Source organism: Ranitomeya variabilis, chromosome 4, assembly GCF_051348905.1.
Source record: "Ranitomeya variabilis isolate aRanVar5 chromosome 4, aRanVar5.hap1, whole genome shotgun sequence".
Classification (NCBI taxonomy): Eukaryota; Metazoa; Chordata; class Amphibia; order Anura; family Dendrobatidae; genus Ranitomeya; species Ranitomeya variabilis.
Window position 1 is genome coordinate 749,582,211 of NC_135235.1, and position 27,670 is coordinate 749,609,880.

The 27,670-nt window shown below is 55.0% G+C and overlaps 2 protein-coding genes and 1 non-coding gene across 8 annotated transcripts in view; 2 read left to right on the forward strand and 1 right to left on the reverse strand.

The window, feature by feature from the left end:
• LOC143766749 (uncharacterized) overlaps window positions 1–5,731 on the forward strand; it is a 28,855-nt gene extending 23,124 nt beyond the window's left edge. For 3 of the 4 annotated variants that reach the window (XM_077254665.1, XM_077254667.1, XM_077254666.1), the window contains 5 exons: window positions 419–523; window positions 595–693; window positions 974–1,006; window positions 1,170–1,235; window positions 1,708–5,731. In XM_077254665.1, the coding sequence (XP_077110780.1) occupies window positions 419–523; window positions 595–693; window positions 974–1,006; window positions 1,170–1,235; window positions 1,708–2,492 (1,088 nt within the window). In that variant the 3' untranslated portion in view covers window positions 2,493–5,731. The remainder of the gene's footprint in view (window positions 1–418; window positions 524–594; window positions 694–973; window positions 1,007–1,169; window positions 1,236–1,707) is intronic. The other variant, XR_013213633.1, reaches the window with a different exon arrangement.
• A 27-nt stretch (window positions 5,732–5,758) lies between these two features.
• Window positions 5,759–5,890, forward strand: LOC143770879 (small nucleolar RNA SNORA76). Its single transcript, XR_013214786.1, has one exon. It is a non-coding gene; the product is annotated as a small nucleolar RNA SNORA76 (small nucleolar RNA).
• Window positions 5,891–14,839: 8,949 nt separating this feature from the next.
• TEX2 (testis expressed 2) overlaps window positions 14,840–27,670 on the reverse strand; it is a 43,024-nt gene continuing 30,193 nt past the window's right edge. For 2 of the 3 annotated variants that reach the window (XM_077254669.1, XM_077254668.1), the window contains exons 8-12: window positions 26,143–26,275; window positions 24,273–24,395; window positions 23,328–23,537; window positions 17,464–17,584; window positions 14,840–17,354 (exon numbers count right to left, since the gene is read on the reverse strand). In XM_077254669.1, the coding sequence (XP_077110784.1) occupies window positions 17,235–17,354; window positions 17,464–17,584; window positions 23,328–23,537; window positions 24,273–24,395; window positions 26,143–26,275 (707 nt within the window). In that variant the 3' untranslated portion in view covers window positions 14,840–17,234. The remainder of the gene's footprint in view (window positions 17,355–17,463; window positions 17,585–23,327; window positions 23,538–24,272; window positions 24,396–26,142; window positions 26,276–27,670) is intronic. The other variant, XM_077254671.1, reaches the window with a different exon arrangement.

Here is a 27,670-nt window from a genome sequence, read left to right on the forward strand (position 1 = left end):
GGATTCGGCTGAGGCACTGGATTAGGATCAGGTGTAGTGTCAGGATTCGGCTGAGGCACTGGATTAGGATCAGGCTTAGTGTCCGGATTCGGCTGAGGCACTGGATTAGGATCAGGTGTAGTGTCCGGATTCGGCTGAGGCACTGGATTAGGATCGGGCGTAGTGTCAGGATTCGGCTGAGGCACTGGATTAGGATCAGGCGTAGTGTCCGGATTTGGCTGAGGCACTGGATTAGGATCAGGTGTAGTGTCCGGATTTGGCTGAGGCACTGGATTAGGATCAGGTGTAGTGTAAGGATTCGGCTGAGGCACTGTCCTATGAAGTTAGTAGATTTGTCTGCTGCCGCCTGACGGTCCAGTTCTGCCGCTGCCGGATTATCGGACTCTTGTGTATATAAGATTTTGTCTATTTTCCATAGATGTGATCGTAGTGTCCCCGACATCAGACATGGAGGTAGCGCCCCCTGCAGGGATGGAGGACAGTGGTGACAGCACACCGGCTGCTTCTCCCACAGAGGTCACAGGTGAGGGGGTCGCTGTCCGCTCCTCACCCCGTGCTGCACATTTGCTTCTTCACCCTCCTTTTATCCTTTAGGTGCCCCGGGATCCATCCACACATCAGATTCAGGCTCTACAGAGCCCCCGGTGACGTCAGGCCGGATCCGCTGCAGGAAGAGTCGTCCCAAGAAGAGAGGTAGGTGGTCCTGTATTATCAGGGAGCGTGCACGGAGCGCCCCCTGTCTGTCACAGCCGAGATGGCAGGGACGCCTGAAGACCCCAGTGAAGACCGTGATTCTCCGTTGTCATCTGTGGACCCCAGAGCTGGTAATCCATGATGGCAGCTGCCAGATTATCAGACTCCAGGTGCCGGACTATTGAGTCTCATCATGAAGGCCATTAGTCGGCGTCTTGGGGGTACGGGGGGGGGATGCGGCTGCAGTGATGATGGGGAATCTGTTCTGCTTTCCTTCCAGAAGTGCCCGACGACATGGACTTCCCCCTGGACAGTGAGTAGTCTTCCATATTAGGGGTAGTAGTAGTGTGGGTGGTCGTCCGTCCCCTTTACCGCTGACAATGTTGTCGGACCCCCTGACACCTCCCTCCTGTCTTGCCATGATGTCATGGTGGCGGCTTCTCAGTGACAGCGCCACCTCTGTTGATTTCTTGCAGTTATCGTGAAGGAAGAGAGCAACGACGAGGAGTACACTGCAGCCGACAGCGCGGAGCCGGGCTCAGGTACCAGGAAATCCGGGGGCCATCTCCCGCCATGCAGTGACCATATAGTACTGCCATGCTGGGAAGTGATGGGGGTCTGACCTCTAGGACCCCACCCAATCCTGAGGGTAAAGGGGGCCGCACTAGATAGTGTTTGTGCCCTGCAGGGCAGCAAGGTAATTCACAGCCCTACCACTACATGGCGTAGGAGGACTCCGGTAAGGGTAATAGTGAGGGAAACTGTCAGCTGCCAGGGGGGGAAGGAGATTGATCCTGTCCAGCACCAGCAGAGACATATGGTCCTGAACCCTGAGCTTTGTGTGGGCAGCAAGGTAATTTGCAGCCCTAGCACTACATGGCGGTACACATAGGAAGACTTCGGTGAGGGTAATATAGGAGGAAACTGTCAGCTGCCAGTGGGGGAAGGAGACTGATCCTGTCCAGCACCACCAGGGACACATGGTCCTGAGCTTTGTTCTCTTTTCTCTTGCAGGCGCTGACAATCCTCGGAGCTCCAGTGTTTGGATCTCACAGAACGGTTCCAGTAATCCCCGGAGGTCCGCAAAAAAATCCAACAAAGGTAGGAAAAAAAGTCGCAGCCCGGCCTTCCAGAAGCCCCTGCTGGTACGGAGCACGGTGGACGCGGCCAGCCTCATGTTCGTCATCCCCAGCGAAGGAATGGAGTCCGTGACAGAGCCGAAGAAGAAAAGGAAACGCAAAGAGGAGGAGTACGAGGAGCTGCACTGGTGCGACGTCTGCGACGACTGCTTCCCCGAGGAGGCGGCTCTGGAGGAGCACGTGAAGACGCACCTGGAGCAGCCGCAGGAGGACTTCGACTGCGAAGATTGTGGTCGCGTCTTTGACTCGGCCTCTGAGCTGGACGAGCACCGATCCAAGAAACACCGCAAGCTGCGCTACTGCTGCGAGATCTGCGGCATCCAGTACAACTACAAGTCCCAGTTCGTCATCCACCTGAGGGCACACTCCGGGGAGAGACCCTTCTCCTGCGACGTCTGCGGCCAGGCGTTCGGCCACAAGTGCAGCCTGGTCATCCACCAGCGGAAGCACACGGGCGTCACCCCGCACCAGTGCGGCCGGTGCCGGAAGATGCTGGACACCCGCAAGGACCTGCTGAAGCACCAGAAGATGCGCTACTGCCCCGACTGCAAGAAGTGCTACACGGGCCGCAGCTTCGCCAAGCACCGGGCCAAGAACTGCAGCAAGGCAGCGGGAGGCCGAGACCCCCAGGGGAGACCGACGGCTGGCCAAGGAGACTAACCCGCAGCGGCAGGCCTCTGTAATCTCGGGGCCCCGCGGACCTCCACCCCTGTAGCTCCAGGATCCATCTCTGTAGGAACAGTTTATACTTCATTCTGTAGCAGATGATGACTACTACCTCCTGCCCGACTACCACCCCCTGCCCGACTACCACCCCCTGTGACTACCACCTCCTGTGACTATCACCCCCTGCGACTACCACCCTGTCAGGAATCCCACCTCGCTGCCATTTATCTATATCCCACTTCCCAGCTCCGGTTTGGAATTTGCAGCTCTCTGGCACCCCCCCTTACCCTCAGGTCAGACTAGGTATTGCACCTAGGGTAATTAGTAGCCAAAAGGGTTGCCTGCTATGTACTGGTTAATGGGCACGCTGCAGCGAGGGCGATATAACTACTCCTACTCAGGCGGGAACAATAATTATCAATGCCATCGGTTGCTGCAAAGACGCCCAATCGCACAGGACAAAGTCGCTGCCACCAGTTCCGATTTTCAGAGGATTAACGGGTCCGGAGCCAACCCAAATCAGTAGCATAATTCACCTCAGAGGACGCGACAGTTCGTTATAGAGCACGGAGCAACACGCTAGTAAATTACATATTTTACTCCAAAAAAAAAGGTAGGCAGTGTTTACAAAGTATAAACAGATATTATAAAGAAGACAAAATCATATGTACGATACAATTACAAATAAAATGGGATTAACATTGAAAAGAACACGTACATTTCGTTATCTTATCTCATGGCTGACCATGTGCTGGGGGAAAGAAGGACTTCCATATATCCAGATGCATCATACATCTGACCAGCAGCTGGACCCCGGACAAAAGACACTGCAAGAATGTTGTCTCACTAAGTTATTTCTAGCCCAAAACCCAAGCACTCCCCTGCGTTGACATCACTTAGAGGCTGACACCTCCTTTTCGCTTAGTATATGAAAACTATTTTATGCATATATCGCTGTATGAAGTGCGTAAGAAAGACACGATGAGCAGAACGTGCCCCACATCATGGAAATTCTTTTAAGTGTAAACCCGGAGTAATTACCTGAACCACTTACTGAAAAATCCACGCTTTGCACTCGTTGCGTTTAGCTTCTAGCGCTTTCAGTGAGTGATAGATCTATCGATGGACATCCGGAATATACAATTCTTATAACCCTAGCCCGGATCCGTGCCCATATATATCACATTAATAGAACTAAGAAATGCCTGCAGTTTGGAAGTGGCTATACCAGTTTGGGCTGGTATTGGTTGGGAGGAGGGAAAGAGTAGTTTTAGGGAGATGTCTGCTGCAGCTAAAAGCCATAAAAATTCTTCTGGGAGGGGGAAATGAGGTCTTTAGGGTTCACACACACACAGGCAGCAGTCAGAGTGGGAAGAGGGGGGGTCGGAATGACCCACAGCGTGTCTGCCATGGAACCTTCTGGACTAAACTCACAATATGACATTTTTACATTATCGTGACACCTCCCTGCGACTGCTACCCAATGCGACTACTGCCCCCTGTGACTACCGCCCCCTGTGACTACCGCCCCCTGTGACTACCGCCCCCTGTGACTACCACCCCCTGTGACTACCGACCCCTGTGACTACCGACCCCTGTGACTACCGACCCCTGTGACTACTACCCCGTGTGACTACCGCCCCGTGACTACCGCCCCCTGTGACTACCGCCCCCTGTGACTACCGACCCCTGTGACTACCGACCCCTGTGACTACCGACCCCTGTGACTACTACCCCGTGTGACTACCGCCCCGTGACTACCGCCCCCTGTGACTACCGCCCCCTGTGACTACCGCCCCCTGCGACTACCGCCCCCTGCGACTACCGCCCCCTGTGACTACCGCCCCCTGCGACTACTACCCCCTGCCTGAAGTGCTGTAGTTTCTATCAGGAATTTCTTCATTTTCTTAAATAAAAGCAAAACAGTTTTTTCTACAAAAAATCATCTTGTGTCTGAGTGTCGGCACTACTACCACCATCCTCCCCACTGATAACACTGCGCAACAAATTTCAGGGAAGTTCTTGTCCCCTGAGAAAATTGTATCTTATAGATTTTGACCTGCTGAACACGAATGTCTGCTCCAAAAGTCTGTATCACGTAAGGTTTTTAACCCCTTCATGACCCCAGCTTTTTTTTGTTTTTCGCTCCCCTTTTACTTTAACTTTTTTTTAAAATTTTTTCTGTCAATATGGCCGTCTGAGGGCTTATTTTTTGCGCGCCGAGCTGACGGTTATAATGATACCATTTTGGTGCAGATACGATCTTTTGATCTCCCGTTATTGCATTTTAATGCAATGTCGCGGCGACTGAGAAAAAGGCGTTTTGATTTTTTTTTCCGCTACACTGTTTAGCGATCAGGTTAATCCTTTTTTTTTATTAATAGATCGGGTGATTCTGAACACGGCGATACCAAATATGTGTAGGTTTGTTTTTTTTTGTTTTTTTTTTATTTTGAATGGGACGAAAAGGGGGGGTGAATTAATCTTTTAGATTTTTTTTATTTTTTTCATATTTTTTAAACATTTTTTTCTACTTTTGCCATGCCTCAATGGGAAGCTAGAAGCTGGCACAACTGGATCGGCTCTGCTACATAGACACTGTTCCATGCTCCGGCCGCACTGCTGCCTCCTCACCACCAGGGGGCGCAGGGAGATCCTGCTATAGGCTGTTCGGTAGCCTCAGTGTCTTTCTGCTCCGTCTCCTCCTAGCGGAAGTACGTCACAGCTCCTCTCCTATATAAGGGCGCGCCGGATGCTGCCCTGCCTCTCGGGTCTCGGCAGCGGTAAGTGCGGGGTGTTGTGTGCGGCAGCTCCGCGGTTCCGGGCAGCGCTGATGATTATTGTCGCGTTAGACTTCTGATACTAATGATGTCACCATGTGATCTGATGCTGCGCGGTGATTGGCTGCGGGGCCGCCGTGTGGGAGTGTCCAAGCTCACCTTCCTCGTGTCTCTGTTGCAGGTTTCGGCGGCGGCTCCGGTGCTCCCGGTTCTGATGGTCCAGCGTCCTATATTGGCGGCTCCGGTGCTCCCGGTTCTGATGGTGCAGTTTCCTGTAACGGCGGCTCCGGTGCTCCCGGTTCTGATGGTCCAGCGTCCTATATTGGCGGCTCCGGTGCTCCCGGTTCTGATGGTGCAGTTTCCTGTAGCGGCGGCTCCGGTGCTCCCGGTTCTGATGGTGGATAATGTGTGACTTGTTTGTGTCTTTATTAATAAAGTTGTTGTTGTTTCCGGCCTGCGCCTCCGTGTCCTTCCTTTCCCGCACTGGCTTTGAACCGGTGACGTCCTGTGTGTGGAGTCAGCGGCCAAGCTCCGGTGCCACAGAGACGGCTCGTGATAACTGGCGCCGCCCGAGTTCCCCCCGCGCTGCGCCTTTAACACGAAGCTACACGTGCTGCTGGGAGTTGTAGTCCTCCGGGGTGTTAGTGGTGTATGTGCGGATCCTGGTGCTGCTGAGAGCCGGACGCGGCTGTATGAGGTGAGGTGTGACCGGGGCCCTCTGCTGGCGGCCCCGGGGGTCTCTCGGGCGGTTATAATACTACGCTTGGAAGCCAGGAACAAAAATGGCGAGTGTCACTATTGTTATACTGTTTATGTAATAAATGTGTCCGTATTATAAACGAGATCTCCAGTCTTATGTAGTGTCCTCACACCTGTAGATTTCCTCCTGCCCTGCCCCACATCAATAACCCTACCATCTGCCCCTGCAGTGGCGGGTCGTCCTCCCTCACACAGGTGTGCCCCCGCGGGTCGTCCTCCCTCGCACAGGTGTGCCCCCGCGGGTCGTCCTCCCTCGCACAGGTGTGCCCCCGCGGGTCGTCCTCCCTCGCACAGGTGTGCCCCCGCGGGTCGTCCTCCCTCGCACAGGTGTGCCCCCGCGGGTCGTCCTCCCTCGCACAGGTGTGCCCCCGCGGGTCGTCCTCCCTCGCACAGGTGTGCCCCCGCGGGTCGTCCTCCCTCGCACAGGTGTGCCCCCGCGGGTCGTCCTCCCTCGCACAGGTGTGCCCCCGCGGGTCGTCCTCCCTCGCACAGGTGTGCCGTCCTCCCTCGCACAGGTGTGCCCCGGCGGGTCATCCTCCCTCGCACAGGTGTGCCCCGGCGGGTCGTCCTCCCTCGCACAGGTGTGCCCCCGCGGGTGGTCCTCCCTCGCACAGGTGTGCCCCCGCGGGTGGTCCTCCCTCGCACAGGTGTGCCCCCGCGGGTGGTCCTCCCTCGCACAGGTGTGCCCCCGCGGGTGGTCCTCCCTCGCACAGGTGTGCCCCCGCGGGTGGTCCTCCCTCGCACAGGTGTGCCCCCGCGGGTCGTCCTCCCTCGCACAGGTGTGCCCCCGCGGGTCGTCCTCCCTCGCACAGGTGTGCCCCCGCGGGTCGTCCTCCCTCGCACAGGTGTGCCCCCGCGGGTCGTCCTCCCTCGCACAGGTGTGCCCCCGCGGGTCGTCCTCCCTCGCACAGGTGTGCCCCCGCGGGTCGTCCTCCCTCGCACAGGTGTGCCCCGGCGGGTCCTCCTCCCTCGCACAGGTGTGCCCCGGCGGGTCCTCCTCCCTCGCACAGGTGTGCCCCGGCGGGTGGTCCTCCCTCGCACAGGTGTGCCCCGGCGGGTGGTCCTCCCTCGCACAGGTGTGCCCCCGCGGGTCGTCCTCCCTCGCACAGGTGTGCCCCCGCGGGTCGTCCTCCCTCGCACAGGTGTGCCCCCGCGGGTCGTCCTCCCTCGCACAGGTGTGCCCCCGCGGGTCGTCCTCCCTCGCACAGGTGTGCCCCCGCGGGTCGTCCTCCCTCGCACAGGTGTGCCCCCGCGGGTCGTCCTCCCTCGCACAGGTGTGCCCCTGCGGCGGCTCGTCCTGTACCTGGCATGGTCACACAGCTGAGCTTTCACTGCTTTGCTAGAGCTGCAGTAGATCACGCTACAGCAAGCAGCCCAGTAAGTGACACATGGCTGGAATCAGGGTCTCAGGTGGGAGACCGAACCCGCTGACAGATTCCGTATAATGTTTATATCTGGTGATGAGCGAGTGTGATCGAGTATTTGTTATTGCTCAGGGATTGAGGAATGCCTGTTTGTTAGGGAAGTCCCACATGTATTCAGCTTATCTGGAAGCCGTAAATCACGGAACTGAGGCGATAAACTACATCTCCGAGCAATAACAAATACTCGGGAGACCACCCGAGCAACGAGGACACTCGCTCATCACTATTTATATGTGATGTAAATGGAGGGGCGCACTTATTAATGTGGGGCCTGCCAAAGGCATGACATAAGCTCAACCAGGAGCGACCCCAGAATCCGCACCAAAGACCCCTCTGCTTCCAGTTACATCAGATTTTCACATTCTATTTGTTCCTAAAATCGGAGCAGAGAAACAAGTGTGAACGTAGCCTTACAGAATGTCCTCCGATGGTCGTCCTGGGGGGGTCTCCTGTCCTCCCCTCACCCCAGTAATAAGTAGCCTTACAGAATGTCCTCCGATGGTCGTCCTGGGGGGGTCTCCTGTCCTCCCCTCACCCCAGTAATAAGTAGCCTTACAGAATGTCCTCCGATGGTCGTCCTGGGGGGGTCTCCTGTCCTCCCCTCACCCCAGTAATAAGTAGCCTTACAGAATGTCCTCCGATGGTCGTCCTGGGGGGTCTCCTGTCCTCCCCTCACCCCAGTAATAAGTAGCCTTACAGAATGTCCTCCGATGGTCGTCCTGGGGGGTCTCCTGTCCTCCCCTCACCCCAGTAATAAGTAGCCTTACAGAATGTCCTCCGATGGTCGTCCTGGGGGGTCTCCTGTCCTCCCCTCACCCCAGTAATAAGTAGCCTTACAGAATGTCCTCCGATGGTCATCCTGGGGGGGGTCTCCTGTCCTCCCCTCACCCCAGTAATAAGTAGCCTTACAGAATGTCCTCCGATGGTCATCCTGGGGGGGTCTCCTGTCCTCCCCTCACCCCAGTAATAAGTAGCCTTACAGAATGTCCTCCGATGGTCGTCCTGGGGGGGTCTCCTGTCCTCCCCTCACCCCAGTAATAAGTAGCCTTACAGAATGTCCTCCGATGGTCATCCTGGGGGGGTCTCCTTGTCCTCCCCTCACCCCAGTAATAAGTAGCCTTACAGAATGTCCTCCGATGGTCGTCCTGGGGGGTCTCCTGTCCTCCCCTCACCCCAGTAATAAGTAGCCTTACAGAATGTCCTCCGATGGTCGTCCTGGGGGGTCTCCTGTCCTCCCCTCACCCCAGTAATAAGTAGCCTTACAGAATGTCCTCTGATGGTCGTCCTGGGGGTTTCCTCTGTCCTCGCAGCACCCCAGTAATAAGTAGCCTTACAGAATGTCCTCTGATGGTCGTCCTGGGGGTCTCCTGTCCTCGCAGCACCCCAGTAATAAGTAGCCTTACAGAATGTCCTCTGATGGTCGTCCTGGGGGTCTCCTGTCCTCGCAGCACCCCAGTAATAAGTAGCCTTACAGAATGTCCTCTGATGGTCGTCCTGGGGGTCTCCTGTCCTCGCAGCACCCCAGTAATAAGTAGCCTTACAGAATGTCCTCTGATGGTCGTCCTGGGGGTCTCCTGTCCTCGCAGCACCCCAGTAATAAGTAGCCTTACAGAATGTCCTCTGATGGTCGTCCTGGGGGGTCTCCTCCATCCTCCCAGCACCCCAGTAATAAGTAGCCTTACAGAATGTCCTCTGATGGTCGTCCTGGGGGGTTTCCTCTGTCCTCGCAGCACCCCAGTAATAAGTAGCCTTACAGAATGTCCTCTGATGGTCGTCCTGGGGGTCTCCTGTCCTCGCAGCACCCCAGTAATAAGTAGCCTTACAGAATGTCCTCTGATGGTCGTCCTGGGGGGTCTCCTCCATCCTCCCAGCACCCCAGTAATAAGTAGCCTTACAGAATGTCCTCTGATGGTCGTCCTGGGGGGGTCTCCTCTGTCCTCCCAGCACCCCAGTAATAAGTAGTCTTACAGAATGTCCTCTGATGGTCGTCCTGGGGGGTCTCCTGTCCTCCCCTCACCCCAGTAACAAGCCTTACAGAATGTCCTCCGATGGTTGTCCTGGGGGTCTCCTCCATCCTCCCAGCAACAAGTAGCCTTACAGAATGTCCTCTGATGGTCGTCCTGGGGGGTCTCCTCTGTCCTTCCAGCACCCCAGTAATAAGTAGCCTTACAGAATGTCCTCTGATGGTCGTCCTGGGGGTCTCATGTCCTTCCAGCACCCCAGTAATAAGTAGCCTTACAGAATGTCCTCTGATGGTCGTCCTGGGGGTCTCCTCTGTCCTCCCAGCACCCCAGTAATAAGTAGCCTTCCAGAATGTCCTCTGATGGTCGTCCTGGGGGTCTCATGTCCTTCCAGCACCCCAGTAATAAGTAGCCTTACAGAATGTCCTCTGATGGTTGTCCTGGGGGGTCTCCTCTGTCCTCCCAGCACCCCAGTAATAAGTAGCCTTACAGAATGTCCTCTGATGGTTGTCCTGGGGGGGTCTCCTCTGTCCTCCCAGCACCCCAGTAATAAGTAGCCTTACAGAATGTCCTCTGATGGTTGTCCTGGGGGGTCTCCTCTGTCCTCCCAGCATCCCAGTAATAAGTAGTCTTACAGAATGTCCTCTGATTTTCGTCCTGGGGGGTCTCCTCCGTCCTCCCAGTAATAAGGGAGAATTCACACAGCATTTTTCTTGGGACATTTTCCATGTTCTGTAGCCAAAATTCCACAATCCAACATAAATCTTCCAGGAGTGTCGCTAGGCTCAGTATCTGGGGGTCCTGACACTTCTTACACGTCCATGTGTAGAGCGAAGCAGAGCAGCGCTCCGCTGGGTCACGCCTGTCTCAGACTATTTCAGACCCAACGTTTCGCCTGAAATATCCTTCATCGGGCCACTGTATGGAAATAGTGAGCACGTGTGTGAATCATCAGGGGAACTGTCAATCATCTGGACACTACTGAGGTTTCCAGAAAATGCTGGTTCCCGGATGATGTCTTGGAGAAATGACCAACCGCACTTACACTTATTCCTCTGTTACAGGAAAGAAATATATCTTGGTACCGTGTTAGCCAGTAGATAGAAAAATATTTAGAATTGAGAGTCCTCAGTGGTTGATACCTTTTAATGGCTAACTGAAAAGATGGTAACAAATTGCAAGCTTTCGAGACTACATACGTCTCTTCATCAGGCAAAGACTAAAACAAATTCTGAAGAATCACATATTTATGCACAACATAGTATAGAGAAAAAAAAAAGAGGGGAAAAAAAACCATGGATAAGCTAGGTGACATGAAGCAGAATTACCATGGGTGATAAACAGTTACGTCCATAAATATTGGGCCAATTCTTAGATAAGGATTGTTTTATTGTCCTGTGATTAGGGTCTCGTTCTGTTGTGATGACCCCACATGGTCTGAGGGGCAAGTTCATTAGTTGATGTAAAAAGACATAAATCCGTGTGACACATTCATTCCTGCAGTTAGAGTGTCAAAGGTCGTCATCAGTTTATATTCTCAGACTCTTCTGTCTCTCTGAGTTTTGAAGTTACTTTTCAATACAAGTAATTTCATGTCCATAATGCTATGATTTGGGAGACAGAAATGTATTGCCACAGGTATATCCATTCTTTTTTCTTTTATTGTATGGCGATGAGAGTTCATCCTTGTTCTCAGTTTCTGCCCTGTCTCCCCCACATACAGACCCCCATTTGGACATTTAGTACAAATAATTAGGTACACCACATTAGAAGTGATGCAGCTGAATGTACCTGGTATCTTGTAGTCCTGGTGTGAATTGGGGATTTTTATCTTGTCCGTGGTCATTATAAATGGACAGGTTTTACATTTTTTCTGATTGCAGGGAAAGGTACCTGCAACTGTTGGAGAGGACAGGGAGCTTCTGACAATGATGCTTCTTAGATTTTAGGCAGCCCCCAAATCTAAGAAGCATCATTGTCAGAAGCTCCCTGTCCTCTCCAACAGCTGCAGGTACCTTTCCCTGCAATCAGAAAAAATGTAAAACCTGTCCATTTATAATGACCACGGACAAGATAAAAATCCCCAATTCACACCAGGACTACAAGATACCAGGTACATTCAGCTGCGTCACTTCTAATGTGGTGTACCTAATTATTTGTACTAAATGTCCAAATGGGGATCTGTATGTGGGGGAGACAGGGCAGAAACTGAGAACAAGGATGAACTCTCATCGCCATACAATAAAAGAAAAAAGAATGGATATACCTGTGGCAATACATTTCTGTCTCCCAAATCATAGCATTATGGACATGAAATTACTTGTATTGAAAAGTAACTTCAAAACTCAGAGAGACAGAAGAGTCTGAGAATATAAACTGATGACGACCTTTGACACTCTAACTGCAGGAATGAATGTGTCACACGGATTTATGTCTTTTTACATCAACTAATGAACTTGCCCCTCAGACCATGTGGGGTCATCACAACAGAGACCCTAATCACAGGACAATAAAACAATCCTTATCTAAGAATTGGCCCAATATTTATGGACGTAACTGTTTATCACCCATGGTAATTCTGCTTCATGTCACCTAGCTTATCCATGGTTTTTTTTCCCCTCTTTTTTTTTTTTTTTCTCTATACTATGTTGTGCATAAATATGTGATTCTTCAGAATTTGTTTTAGTCTTTGCCTGATGAAGAGACGTATGTAGTCTCGAAAGCTTGCAATTTGTTACCATCTTTTCAGTTAGCCATTAAAAGGTATCAACCACTGAGGACTCTCAATTCTAAATACTTATTCCTCTGATGATTGGACACGTACTCACTGTTTCTATAGCATTTCTCATGACCTGATGAAGCGTATTGGATGCGAAACCTTGTGTATAAGGAGTAAGACTACAGGAATATGTTTGGTGGGTCTGGAGCTATGGCTGAAGTAAACCTGGAAGCCTTCGGAGCGCTGCTCTGCTTTGTACATGGAGAGTTGTGTAAGGAGTGGTCCACTCACCTAGAACGTGCGCCCACCCTCCATATTATATATATTACAGGTGATCGGCACTGTGCCCGCATCCTCCACCATCACAGGTGATCTAAGGTGAGGAGTAACGGATGTCTGCGCTTCCTCTGCTCCCCACACTGTGGCTGTATACGCATCTGTGAATGCACCAGTAAGGAGCGCCTGCTCTGCAGGTTCCTCAATAAGGACGCTGTCGGTGCGCCCATCAATAACGTCCACCACCGACGCTGTCTGTGCCCCAACCAATAAGGATGCTGTTGGTGCTGCCCACCAGTAAGGACGCTGTTAGTGTGCCCACCAATAAGGACGCTGTCTGTGACCCAACGAATTAGGAAGCTGTCGGTGGTGCCCACCAATAGGGACGGGTCGGTGGTGCCCACCAATAAGGACGCTGTCTGTGACCCAACCAATAAGGACGCTGTCTGTGACCCAACCAATAAGGACGGGTCGGTGGTGCCCACCAATAAGGACGCTGTCTGTGACCCAACCAATAAGGACGTTGTCTGTGACCCAACCAATAAGGACGCTGTGTGACCCAACCAATAAGGACGTTGTCTGTGACCCAACCAATAAGGACGCTGTCTGTGACCCAACCAATAAGGACGGGTCGGTGGTGCCCACCAATAAGGACGCTGTCTGTGACCCAACCAATAAGGACGTTGTCTGTGACCCAACCAATAAGGATGCTGATAGTGTGCCCACCAATAAGGACGCTGTCGGTGCCGCCCACCAATAAGGACGCTGTCGGTGCCGCCCACCAATAAGGACGCTGTCAGTGCCGCCCACCAATAAGGACGCTGTCTGTGACCCAACCAATAAGAACGTTGTCTGTGACCCAACCAATAAGGATGCTGATAGTGTGCCCACCAATAAGGACGCTGTTGGTGCCGCCCACCAATAAGGACGCTGTCAGTGCCGCCCACCAATAAGGACGCTGTCGGTGCCGCCCACCAATAAGGACGCTGTCGGTGCCGCCCACCAATAAGGACGCTGTCGGTGCCGCCCACCAATAAGGACACTGCCGGTGCTGCCCACCAATCAGGATGCTGTTGGTGTGCCCTTCTGCTCACATCCCAGCAGCAGTTTCACAGGGATGTCAAGGATTTTGGGGTACGGAAGTCTTCTCCATACAGAGGATAAATTGTCACCTACACAGAATCTGCAGCAGATTAAACTCTCCTGGATCTAATCTACCCCAAGATGCGACTATGGAAGGGGTAAAGCACAATGTGAACGACATCCACCTGCTCCCACCATCGAGCTCATCCTAGATAACGAGATGTCACAGAAGTAGAAAACCAAATGGAGAAGTCAGAAGGTCTGTAAGGAATCAGATCAATATACTGCCAGGTAGACAAAAAGTATATGAGGTGTGGACGTAGGAGACAGCAGCAGTAAAGCCCCTGATGAAGACCCAGAGGCAGCGATACATGCGGGCACCAGTGCTGGTTGGTTCTTGGACACAGAAGCAATGGATTCCCTGATGAAGACCCAGAAGCAGCGATACATGCGGGCACCAGTGCTGGTTGGTTCTTAGACCCATCAGCAATGGATTCCCTGATGAAGACCCAGAGGCAGCGAAAAATGCAGGCACCAGTGCTGGTTGGTTCTTGGGAAACAGCAGCAATGGATTCCCTGATGAAGACCCAGAGGCAGCGATACATGCGGGCACCAGTGCTGGTTGGTTCTTAGACCCATCAGCAATGGATTCCCTGATGAAGACCCAGAGGCAGCGAAAAATGCAGGCACCAGTGATGGTTGGTTCTTGGGAAACAGCAGCAATGGATTCCCTGATGAAGACCCAGAGGCAGCGATACATGCGGGCACCAGTGCTGGTTGGTTCTTAGACCCATCACCAATGGATTCCCTGATGAAGACCCAGAGGCAGCGATACATGCAGGCACCAGTGCTGGATGGTTCTTGGACACAGCAGCACTGGAGTCCCTGAAGAAGACCCAGACACAGTGATAGAGGTGGGCTCCAGGACTGGTTTGTTGTAGGATACGGCAGCACTGGAGGACCCAGCAGCTGCGATACGTGTGGGCTCTAGGACACCGCAGCACTGGAGATCTTGGAGGACCCAGCAGTTGCGATACACGTGGTTTCCAGTGCGGGCAGGTTCTAGAACGTGTTGCTTGGACACAGATGTCTGGTTTCATCCCTGTGCATATCGTTTCTGGTCTGCACAGGTCATTGATCTGATTTCTGCCTCTTTGGCCTTTCTTCGCACGTCAGCAGGCGGCCAGGTTTTATTTCTTGTCCCGGCCCGCGCATACGATGTGGTTAGGATCCGGTTCTGGACCCGCTGAGGGTCTGCGGCTGCAGGAGGGCAGTGATTAGTGCAGCAGCAGGCCGCTCCTCCTGCGCAGAACACGGGGGAATGACATCAGCGCAGACGTGGCAGAAACAAGATTTCCTTTATTTAATAAAATGAGCAGATTCTGATCCGACAAACATGACCGAGCGCAGCAGAGCCGCAGCCGTGCAGACGGTGACCCTACACCCCTGCGGCCACCACCCATCACCTGCCGCCCGCCGTGTACTGCAGGGTACTGATCCACTGTGAACATATGGGGGAGGGTGCTCCCAGGATGCACCTGTGTCTACACAGCCAGCACAGGGGGCTTCACCCAGGATGCACCCGCGTCTACACGGCCAGCACAGGGGGCTTCACCCAGGATGCACCCGCGTCTACACGGCCAGCACAGGGGGCTTCACCCAGGATGCACCCGCGTCTACACGGCCAGCACAGGGGGCTTCACCCAGGATGCACCCGCGTCTACACGGCCAGCACAGGGGGGCTTCTCCCAGGATGCACCCGCATCTACACGGCCAGTACAGGAGCTTCTCCCAGGATGCACCCGCGTCTACACAGCCAGTACAGGGGGGCTTCACCCAGGATGCACCCGCGTCTACACGGCCAGCACAGGGGGCTTCACTCAGGATGCACCCGCGTCTACACGGCCAGCACAGGGGGCTTCACCCAGGATGCACCCACATCTACACGGCCAGTACAGGAGCTTCTCCCAGGATGCACCCGCGTCTACACAGCCAGTACAGGGGGGCTTCACCCAGGATGCACCCGCGTCTACACGGCCAGCACAGGGGGCTTCACTCAGGATGCACCCGCGTCTACACGGCCAGCACAGGGGGCTTCACCCAGGATGCACCCGCATCTACACAGCCAGCACAGGGGGTCTTCTCCCAGGATGCACCCGCATCTACACAGCCAGCACAGGGGGTCTTCTCCCAGGATGCACCCTCGTCTACACGGCCAGCACAGAGGGCTTCACCCAGGATGCACCCGCGTCTACACGGCCAGCACAGGGGGCTTCTCCCAGGATGCACCCGCATCTATACGGCCAGCACAGGGGGCTTCTCCCAGGATGCACCCGCATCTATACGGCCAGTACAGGGGGGCTTCTCCCAGGATGCACCCGCATCTATACGGCCAGTACAGGGGGGCTTCTCCCAGGATGCACCTGCATCTATACGGCCAGTACAGGGGGGCTTCTCCCAGGATGCACCCGCATCTATACGGCCAGTACAGGGGGGCTTCTCCCAGGATGCACCTGCATCTATACGGCCAGTACTGGGGGTTCTCCCAGGATGAATTTCACTGCTGCGGGGTGGTACCACAATCCTCAGCAGGTGGTGGGGCCAGGGCCATTTTTGTGTGGACAGACCACGTACCGATGGAGCGGACCCCAGCTGACGCTGTCCTGCCCCCCACAGTTCACAGCAGTCTCTGTACCGTTGGCAGGGCGGCAGTCATTAACCCCTTTTGTGCTGGACCCTGCGGAGGCTGCCAGCACGGGAAGGATTAATGTGGCAGGAGACATTGCACACGGCCACAGACGAGACGCACGGCGAGAACAGAAGACGCAGAAATAAAAGGGTAAAAATCATCCGACATCTATGTAAACAACGAACTTGGCAAATTAACTCAAAGCTGTAAAAAAAAAAAAAAAAAAAAGGGTCCGCAGGGGGCGGCCATCGTACCCCGCGGACAATGCAGCTGGGGGTGTATATATGTATGTGTGTGTCTGCTAAACCCTTCTAAGGAGTCCCCCGCCGCTCGGACAGGAAGAACTGTCAGAGGGACAGGAGACCCTGCGATTGTCCGTCACCATATAATAAAGCCTCCGACGCTCCGTCACTACGGATCACAGAAATGTGGCGTCACACAATAAATAAAACTCTAATCACGGCCATAAAACGGCGCGAATATTCCTTCATGGGGCGAATAGCGCTGCTATTACACATAGCGGACAGGGGGCGGCTCCACCGAGCGGCGGAGCTGCGGAATGTAGTGAGAGACCCGGCCAGCAGAGGGCGGCGCTGCACAGGAGAGAGCTTTGGTCGTTGTGCAGCTGAGCCCCTGCTGGTGGAGCGTGGTACTGCTGGGCTATGGCTCCTGGATGTAGTGCCTATATGAGGATTGGTCCTCGTACTGCGGGATGACCCCGCAGGGGCCGTGCTGCATCACAGCCAGACCCTCCCCCGCTCAGACCTTTTGCATTGGCTTTGGTTTGACAGTTTCCGGGTGGGGTGAGGGCAGCGGTGTGCTGCAGCACAGTCCTCCACTACTGCCTGCAGGGGGCGATGATGTGCATATGGGGTCCGGCGGAGGCCGCTGTCGGGAGCTCGGCGCTCGCAAGGTCCATCACTGACCATGTGACATCCGGGGAAGGCGCTCTCCGCGCCAAGGCAGCCCCGCAACAGCGTGACGGACACAGTGAGGCTCACAACTCAAGGCAAAAGAAAAGTCAGTAACACTGGAACGAGCAGCGTCAGTGAGACTCCGCCTCTTCCGCGGTCACCAAGTCTCCGCCTCCTCCAGATCGCGGGTCCATCGCCGAGTGCATGATGGTCACGTACACGTCATCCATGTTTGGCATGACAAAGATTTTCTACAAGGGAGAGAAGAAAAGGAGTCTCATAACACAACTGCTCCCCACCGCTGTGTCTGGGGCACAGGGTCACCTGCGAGGACCACGACCACCATCTTGTCTGGCTCACCTGAAATTCCTGTTCCAGCTTCTTCTCAATCCACTCGGTGACATGAGCGAGCGTCACCTCCCTCTCACCCAGCTTCGGCCGCGCCTTCAGCTCCAGGTGTGGAGGCGTCCGAAATCCGTACCTTATTCACAGGGGAGGAGCACGGGCGTTACAGAGCAGAGACGCCTAGAGGGGGCGCTGCACGATACGGGAAGATTGCAGGGATGGGAGTGGGACGACGACAGAGGAGAGGCGGAGAGCGGGAAGACGCTAAAGAAAAGAGGGCGGGAAACGGGAGGACACCAAAGAAAAGGAGGGCGGAGAGCGGGAGGTCGCTAAAGAAAAGAGGGCGGGAAGCGGGAGGACACCAAAGAAAAGAGAGCGGAGAGCGGGAGGTCGCCAAAGAAAAGAGGGCAGAGAGCGGGAGGTCGCCAAAGAAAAGAGGGCGGAGATCGAGAGGTCGCTAAAGAAAAGAGCAGAGAGCGGGAGGTCGCTAAAGAAAAGAGGGCGGAGATCGAGAGGTCCCTAAAGAAAAGAGAGCGGGAAGCGGGAGGTCGCCAAAGAAAAGGAGCGTGGAGGGTCACCAAAGAAAAGGAGGGCGGAGAGCGGGAGGACGCCAAAGAAAAGAGGGCAGAGAGCGTGAGGTCGCCAAAGAAAAGGAGAGCAGGACGCCAAAGAAAAGAGGGCAGAGAGCGGGAGGTCGCCAAAGAAAAGAGGGCAGAGAGCGGGAGGTCGCCAAAGAAAAGAAGCCGGAGATCGAGAGGTCGCTAAAGAAAAGAGCGGAAGGTCGCTAAAGAAAAAAGAGGGCGGAGATCGAGAGGTCCCTAAAGAAAAGAGAGCGGGAAGCGGGAGGTCGCCAAAGAAAAAGAGCGTGGAGGGTCGCCAAAGAAAAGGAGGGCGGAGAGCGGGAGGACGCCAAAGAAAAGAGGGCAGAGAGCGGGAGGTCGCCAAAGAAAAGGAGAGCGGGAGGACGCCAAAGAGGGCGGAGAGCGGGAGGTCGCCAAAGAAAAGAGGGCGAAGAGCGGGAGGTCGCCAAAGAAAAAAAGAGGGCGGAGAGCGGGAGGTCGCCAAAGAAAAAGAGAGCGGGAGGTCGCCAAAGAAAAAAAGGGGGCGGAGAGCGAGAGGTCGCCAAAGAGGAGAGCGGGGAGCATGCCAAAGAGGAGAGGTCAAAGAGGAGAGAGCAGAGAGTAGGAGAACGCTATAGGAGGAGAGGGCGATGAGCGGGAGGACAGTGAAGAGGAAATTGTGATGAGCGGGAGGACAGTGAAGAGGAGAGGGCAGGGAGCTGGAGGACGCAAAGGAGAAGAGGGCGGGGACCGGTGGGGCGCCAAATAAAAGAGGGCGAGGAGCGTGAGGACAGTGAACATGAGAGGGCGGGTGGTGGGAGGACTCCACAGAGGATAGGGTGGGAAGCTGGAGGATAGCGAAAAGGAGAAGGCGGGAGACGCCACAGAGGAGAGCGAGGGGAGTGGGAGGACAGTGAAGAGCAGAGGACAGGGAGCAGGATGACACAGAAAAGGAGAGGGTGGGGACCAAAGACAGTAAAGAGGAGAGGGCGGGGAAGAGGACAGTAAAGAGGAGAGGGCGGGGAAGAGGACAGTGAAGAGGAGAGTGCGGGGAGAGTGAAGAGGAGAGTGCGGGGAGAGTGAAGAGGAGAGTGCGGGGAGAGTGAAGAGGAGAGTGCGGGGAGAGTGAAGAGGAGAGTGCGGGGAGAGTGAAGAGGAGAGTGCGGGGAGAGTGAAGAGGAGAGTGCGGGGAGAGTGAAGAGGAGAGTGCGGGGAGAGTGAAGAGGAGAGTGCGGGGAGAGTGAAGAGGAGAGTGCGGGGAGAGTGAAGAGGAGAGTGCGGGGAGCGTGAGGACAGTGAAGAGGAAAGGGGGAAAGGAGCAGGACGACAGTGAAGACGAGGTGGGAGTGACGGAACAAAACCAATTAAATTCAAAGGCCTGATAAAGATCTAAGAAAAATCCTTTAACAAAAACAGACCTAAAATATAATAAACAATAATACTTTCATAAAAAGTTATTGAAACAAAATACTAAAATGGTGAGTAGGTGACACGGGTGCCCAGTAGATTCCGAGGCCAGGTACAAAATACCATAAATAGAAAACAAGGGAAAAAGATCCGCAATACTCTTGTCTCCCTACCTGGCAGCAGAGGTTGGCACCCTAGGGGGAAACGTTATGGCACCCCCGCTCAACGTCGGCTGACCCTGTCTGACCCTCTACAGGAATCCCACAAGGGGGCCAACCTCCGCTGCCAGGTAGGGGGACAGTATTGTGGATCTTTCTCCCTAGTCCATTTTCTATTTATGGTACTTTGAAACTGGCCTCTAAATCTCTGGGCACCCGTGTCTGACCTACTGTCATGATAATATGAATATGCCATGTTTTGTGTTGTGAATTCTGCTTTTGGGCTCCCTCCGGTGGTTGTAGGTGGTAATGCAGTTGTCCCCGAGTTGCAGTCCTGGTCAGGTGTATCTGCTGATTGCAGTTCTGACTGGGGTATTTAGGCGTGCAGGATTCATTAGTCCTTGCCAGTTGTCCATGGTTGTTGGGAGGTTTTGGTCCTGGTTTGGTTCCTTCTGCCTAATCAGCAAAGATAAGTGTCTGGTTTTGGTTTCTGTGGCACACATGCTGTGTGCTTAATAATTCAGTGCTATTCTTTGTGTTTTCTTGTCCAGCTTAGATTGTGTCAGTATTTTCTCAGTCTTGTTGGATTCTCTGGAGTGGCAGATATACATTCCGTGTCTTTAGTTAGATTGTGGAACTTTTTGTATTATCTGCTGTGGATATTTTTGGAAGGGTTTTAATACTGAGTATTCTGTCCTATCTTCCCCTATTTAGCTAGAGTGACCTCTTTTGCTGAATCCTGTTTTCTACCTGCGTGTGTCTTTCCTCTCCTACTCACAGTCAATATTCGTGAGGGGCTGCCTATCCTTTGGGGTTCTGCTCTAAGGCAAGGTAGTATTCCTATTTCCATCTATAGGGGTATTTAGTCCTCCGGCTGTGTCGAGGTGTCTAGGGTTTGTTAGGCACACCCCACGGCTACTTCTAGTTGCGGTGTTAGTTCAGGTTTTGCGGTCAGTACAGTTTCCACCTACTCCAGAGAAAATTCATGCGGCTCCAAAGTCACAGGATCATAACTGTTTGAAGTATATACCTAAAAGGTCCATGGCTTTCAGACACACGCTGTGAGCTCTGCTTCTCTCTTAGCTTGCAGGCAACTCCCTCCCCCCTGCTATATAGCGGTAATGGGAGACCAGTGTGCCAGCAAGAGGAATTGTTATGGCTCTTTGCTGCAAAAGCCAGTCTCTCTCCCTAAACCCCTTATTCCCGCATAATACCAGCCAAAACTGGTACAGCCACATCCCAAACTGCATGGGACTCCATTGTTCTTTTAAAGTTATGTATACTGGCACCGATCAAGGCTAGAGATATAAGGATTATATATTCCGGATGTCCATCGAGAGATCTATAGCTCACTGAAATCGCTAGGAGCTAAACTCAACGAGTTGCAAGGAGCGGATTTCTCCGTAAGCGGGTCGTGTATCTATGCCGTGTTAATACTTAAAAGAACCCCCCTGACGTGGTGCACCTCCTGATCATTGTGTCGTTCTCATACAAGGTTCATACAGCGAGTTATGTATAGAAATGGTTTGTCATAACTCTAAGAAAGGGGAGGAATCAGCCTCTGAGTGAGGTCACACCACAGGATGCCTTGGTTTTGGGCTGGGAGATAAGAGAGTGAGATCAGTCTTCACTAGTCTTTTGTCCTGGGTCTAGCTGTGAGATAGGGGTGTGATACATCTAGATGTGTGCCCCTCCCCACAGCACACGGTCAGCCATGAGATGAAATGATATGAACGAAGTAGTTATATTGCCCTCACTGCAGTGTGCCCATTGGCCAGTGCAAAGTAAGGCAGCCTTTCTGGCAACTAATTAACCGAGGTGCAGTACCCTATCTGACCTGAGGGTAAGGGGGAGTGCCAGAGAGCTGCAAGTTCCAAACCGGAACTGGGAAGCGGGATATAGATAAATCCCCGTCAGAAAAGAACTGGGCAACCAAGCAACCCCGGTTCATTACAAATTGGTGTGAGTAGTGGGGATGATAAAGATATCCTCCCCGTGAACCGTGGCACCTACTCACCATTTTAGTATTTTGTTTCAACAACTTTTTATGAAAGTATTAATAAAAGTTATATTTTAGGTCTGTTTTTTGTTGGAGGGTTTTTCTTTGAGGTGGGTGTGACGACAGTGTCAATCTGGCCACTGGTGTGGGGGTGAATTATTCTTAATTATGCCAGATGTACTGTTCCTTTGTTCAGTAGGTCAAGGGACATGAGCCATTGTTTCATGCGAGATTCCATTGACCCTTATTGTATGTTAATTTGTGGAATGCCTGCTGATTACATATTTTATCAGCCCCCTGCGGTTTACTAGTCTGCACAATTTGGAGGACAAATATGCAGTCTAACTGACCAAACAATGCTGGATTACCTCCAACTATTTGAAGAGGGCGAGGAAGCCGAGGACGGCTGAAGAGGGCGGGGGAGCAGAGGACGGCTGAAGAGGGCGGGGGAGCAGAGGACGGCTGAAGAGGGCGGGGGAGCAGAGGACGGCTGAAGAGGGCGGGGGAGCAGAGGACGGCTGAAGAGGGCGGGGGAGCAGAGGACGGCTGAAGAGGGCAGGGGAGCAGAGGGCGGCTGAAGAGGGCGAGGGAGCAGAGGACGGCTGAAGAGGGCGGGGGAGCAGAGGACGGCTGAAGAGGGCGGGGGAGCAGAGGACGGCTGAAGAGGGCGGGGGAGCAGAGGACGGCTGAAGAGGGCGGGGGAGCAGAGGACGGCTGAAGAGGGCGGGGGAGCAGAGGACGGCTGAAGAGGGCGAGGGAGCAGAGGACGGCTGAAGAGGGCGGGGGAGCAGAGGACGGCTGAAGAGGGCGGGGGAGCAGAGGACGGCTGAAGAGGGCGGGGGAGCAGAGGACGGCTGAAGAGGGCGGGGGAGCAGAGGACGGCTGAAGAGGGCGGGGGAGCAGAGGACGGCTGAAGAGGGCGGGGGAGCAGAGGACGGCTGAAGAGGGCGGGGGAGCAGAGGACGGCTGAAGAGGGCGGGGGAGCAGAGGACGGCTGAAGAGGGCGGGGGAGCAGGACGGCTGAAGAGGGCGGGGGAGCAGAGGACGGCTGAAGAGGGCGGGGGAGCAGAGGACGGCTGAAGAGGGCGGGGGAGCAGAGGACGGCTGAAGAGGGCGGGGGAGCAGAGGACGGCTGAAGAGGGCGGGGGAGCAGAGGACGGCTGAAGAGGGCGGGGGAGCAGAGGACGGCTGAAGAGGGCGGGGGAGCAGAGGACGGCTGAAGAGGGCGAGGGAGCAGAGGACGGCTGAAGAGGGCGGGGGAGCAGAGGACGGCTGAAGAGGGCGGGGGAGCAGAGGACGGCTGAAGAGGGCGGGGGAGCAGGACGGCTGAAGAGGGCGGGGGAGCAGAGGACAGCTGAAGAGGGCGGGGGAGCAGAGGACGGCTGAAGAGGGCGGGGGAGCAGAGGACGGCTGAAGAGGGCGGGGGAGCAGAGGACGGCTGAAGAGGGCGGGGGAGCAGAGGACAGCTGAAGAGGGCGGGGGAGCAGAGGACGGCTGAAGAGGGCGGGGGAGCAGAGGACAGCTGAAGAGGGCGGGGGAGCAGAGGACGGCTGAAGAGGGCGGGGGAGCAGAGGACGGCTGAAGAGGGCGGGGGAGCAGAGGACGGCTGAAGAGGGCGGGGGAGCAGAGGACAGCTGAAGAGGGCGGGGGAGCAGAGGACAGCTGAAGAGGGCGAGGGAGCAGAGGACGGCTGAAGAGGGCGGGGGAGCAGAGGACAGCTGAAGAGGACGGCTACACAGGGCTGCTGGCACTCACCAGATGCGGTCGGTCGGGGGAGGGGGGATGTTGATGGCCAGCGTCCCTCGGCACTCCTGCACCTCCACCGTCAGTAGCAGCGGAGTGTTGGACACTTCCTCAATCTTTTTCTTTATAAACTCCGTCTCTGTCGCTTTCTGAAAATATTTGGACTTGGTGATTTTGTCCACAAATCTCATAATCTTGCTCGTACGATGAGGCCCCGGATACCTGCAGGAGACAGAAAGTAAATCTAGAGCGGAGGGAAGCAACGGAGTCCCAGCACACAAAGACTAAAGAATGTATGCCCCTGAACAGGAAAAACACCTGGCAGCCATAGACAGGGCCCCGCCCCGGAGCAGGAGACACCTGGCAGCCATACACAAGGCCCTGCCCCTGAGCAGGAGACACCTGTCAGTCATACACAAGGCCCCACCCCTGAGCAGGAAAAGCTGTCAGCCATACACAAGGCCCCGCCCCTGAGCAGGAGACACACCTGTCAGCCATACACAAGGCCCCGCCCCTGAGCAGGAGACACACCTTTCAGCCATACACGGGGCCCCACTGCTGAGCAGGAGACACCTGTCAGTCATACACAAGGCGCCGCCCCGAGCAGGAGACACCTGGCAGCCATACACAAGGCCCTGCCCCTGAGCAGGAGACACCTGTCAGTCATACACAAGGCCCCACCCCTGAGCAGGAAAAGCTGTCAGCCATACACAAGGCCCCGCCCCTGAGCAGGAGACACACCTGTCAGCCATACACAAGGCCCCGCCCCTGAGCAGGAGACACACCTTTCAGCCATACACAGGGCCCCACTGCTGAGCAGGAGACACCTGTCAGTCATACACGAGGCGCCGCCCCGAGCAGGAGACACCATCCAGTCCTACATATGACCCCGCCCCTGAGGAATGTGCATCAGTTTCTTAGTCGCTCAGCTGTGATTGGATATTGGCAGGTCCTTACCCTTCAACCCCCAGGATCTGCTGCCGGTCATTGGTCATCTCTGTAGAGTCTTCTTCATCAGATGATCCAGCGCTGGACGACTCCTCGTCGCTGTCTGCCAGGTAATAGGCTCTTGGTCTGGAGCTGGTGGAGACACAGAGGACTGAGCTGAGTACGGCCTCCAACTTCACAGTACACAGCACAAGCTGCACAGTAATGTGGGAGGTAGCAACAGCCCCATTCCTCCCAGTGAGACTAATCCACCCAAGAGGTCGGGGGAGGGGACGAGGACTAATAACACCAGGGGGAGGGGACGAGGACTAACAACACCCGGGAGAGAGGACAAGTACTAATAACATCCGGGGAGAGGACAAGGACTAACAACACCCGGGAGAGAGGACAAGTACTAATAACACCCGGGGAGGGGACGAGGACTAACAACACCCGGGAGAGAGGACAAGTACTAATAACATCCGGGGAGAGGACAAGGACTAATAACACCTGGGGGAGAGGACAAGTACTAATAACATCCGGGGAGAGGACAAGGACTAACAACACCCGGGAGAGAGGACAAGTACTAATAACACCCGGGGAGGGGACGAGGACTAACAACACCTGGGAGAGAGGACAAGTACTAATAACATCCGGGGAGAGGACAAGGACTAACAACACCCGGGAGAGAGGACAAGTACTAATAACACCCGGGAGAGAGGACAAGTACTAATAACATCCGGGGGAGAGGACAAGGACTAATAACACCCGGGGGAGAGGACAAGGACTAATAACACCCGGGGGAGAGGACAAGGACTAATAACACCCGGGGGAGAGGACAAGGACTAATAACACCCGGGGGAGAGGACAAGTACTAATAACATCCGGGGAGAGGACAAGTACTAATAACATCCGGGGAGAGGACAAGGACTAATAACATCCGGGGAGAGGACAAGGACTAATAACACCCGGGAGAGAGGACAAGGACTAATAACACCTGGGGAGGGGACAAGCACTAATAACACCCGGGGGGGGGAGGACAAGGACTAATAACACCTGGGGAAGAGGACAAGGACTAATAACACCTGGGGGAGAGGACAAGGACTAATAACACCTGGGGGAGAGGACAAGGACTAATAACACCTGGGGAGGGGACAAGCACTAATAACACCCGGGGGGGAGGACAAGGACTAATAACACCTGGGGAAGAGGACAAGGACTAATAACACCTGGGGGAGAGGACAAGGACTAATAACACCCGGGGGAGAGGACTAGGACTAATAACACCCGGGGGAGAGGACAAGGACTAATAACACCCGGGGGAGAGGACAAGGACTAATAACACCCGGGGGAGAGGACTAGGACTAATAACACCCGGGGGAGAGGACAAGGACTAATAACACCCGGGGGAGAGGACAAGGACTAATAACACCCGGGGGAGAGGACAAGGACTAATAACACCCGGGGGAGAGGACAAGGACTAATAACACCCGGGGGAGAGGACAAGGACTAATAACACCCGGGGGAGAGGACTAGGACTAATAACACCCGGGGGAGAGGACAAGGACTAATAACACCCGGGGGAGAGGACAAGGACTAATAACACCCGAAGGAGGGGACAAGGACTAATAACACCTGGGGGAGGGGCAGCACAGGGATCCTAACATGTTCTTTCTAAAGACCATAACTTAGCAGCGTCTATAAGCTCCACCCACAGCGGATGAGTCATGTGATGTGGGTCAGAGGTCAGGACGTTACACTCACCAATCAGAGATCCCAGAGCGGAGGCGGAGAAGAGACAGGAAGAGACCATTAATGTACAGAATGGGGGAGGACAGTCGTCCAACCCCAGACCCCCACCTCATCATCCCCCGTCACCCCCAGCATCCTCACTGCTCACCCTTCTTTTCCGGGCTCCCCCACTTTGAGGGTTTCCCCGAGCGGCTCCTTCCCGAGTCTCGTCAGGTTCATTTTTGTTTCTAAAGTCATAAGAAACGATCCGGTGTAGGAGATCTCCAGATCCGTCCACAGCCCTGCAACCGAGAAAAGCATCACAGAGATCCCAGCGCAGGGGGAAGGGATCCCAGAGCAAGGAAAGATCACAGAGCGGAGAGCAGGAGGAGAGATCGCACAGCACAGGCGGAGAGATCGCACAGCACAGGCGGAGAGATCGCACAGCACAGGCGGAGAGATCGCACAGCACAGGCGGAGAGATCGCACAGCACAGGCGGAGAGATCGCACAGCACAGGCGGAGAGATCGCACAGCACAGGCGGAGAGATCGCACAGCACAGGCGGAGAGATCGCACAGCACAGGCGGAGAGATCGCACAGCACAGGCGGAGAGATCGCACAGCACAGGCGGAGAGATCGCCCAGCACAGGCGGAGAGATCGCACAGCACAGGCGGAGAGATCGCACAGCACAGGCGGAGAGATCACACAGCACAGGCGGAGAGATCGCACAGCACAGGCGGAGAGATCGCACAGCACAGGCGGAGAGATCGCACAGCACAGGCGGAGAGATCGCACAGCACAGGCGGAGAGATCGCACAGCACAGGCGGAGAGATCGCACAGCACAGGCGGAGAGATCGCACAGCACAGGCGGAGAGATCGCACAGCACAGGCGGAGAGATCGCACAGCACAGGCGGAGAGATCGCACAGCACAGGCGGAGAGATCGCACAGCACAGGCGGAGAGATCGCACAGCACAGGCGGAGAGATCGCACAGCACAGGCGGAGAGATCGCACAGCACAGGCGGAGAGATCGCACAGCACAGGCGGAGAGATCGCACAGCACAGGCGGAGAGATCGCACAGCACAGGCGGAGAGATCGCACAGCACAGGCGGAGAGATCGCACAGCACAGGCGGAGAGATCGCACAGCACAGGCGGAGAGATCGCACAGCACAGGCGGAGAGATCGCACAGCACAGGCGGAGAGATCGCCCAGCACAGGCGGAGAGATCGCCCAGCACAGGCGGAGAGATCGCCCAGCACAGGCGGAGAGATCGCACAGCACAGGCGGAGAGATCGCACAGCACAGGCGGAGAGATCGCCCAGCACAGGCGGAGAGATCGCCCAGCACAGGCGGAGAGATCGCCCAGCACAGGCGGAGAGATCGCCCAGCACAGGCGGAGAGATCGCCCAGCACAGGCGGAGAGATCGCACAGCACAGGCGGAGAGATCGCACAGCACAGGCGGAGAGATCGCACAGCACAGGCGGAGAGATCGCACAGCACAGGCGGAGAGATCGCACAGCACAGGCGGAGAGATCGCCCAGCACAGGCGGAGAGATCGCCCAGCACAGGCGGAGAGATCGCACAGCACAGGCGGAGAGATCCCACAGCACAGGCGGAGAGATCCCACAGCACAGGCGGAGAGATCACACAGCACAGGCGGAGAGATCACACAGCACAGGCGGAGAGATCAC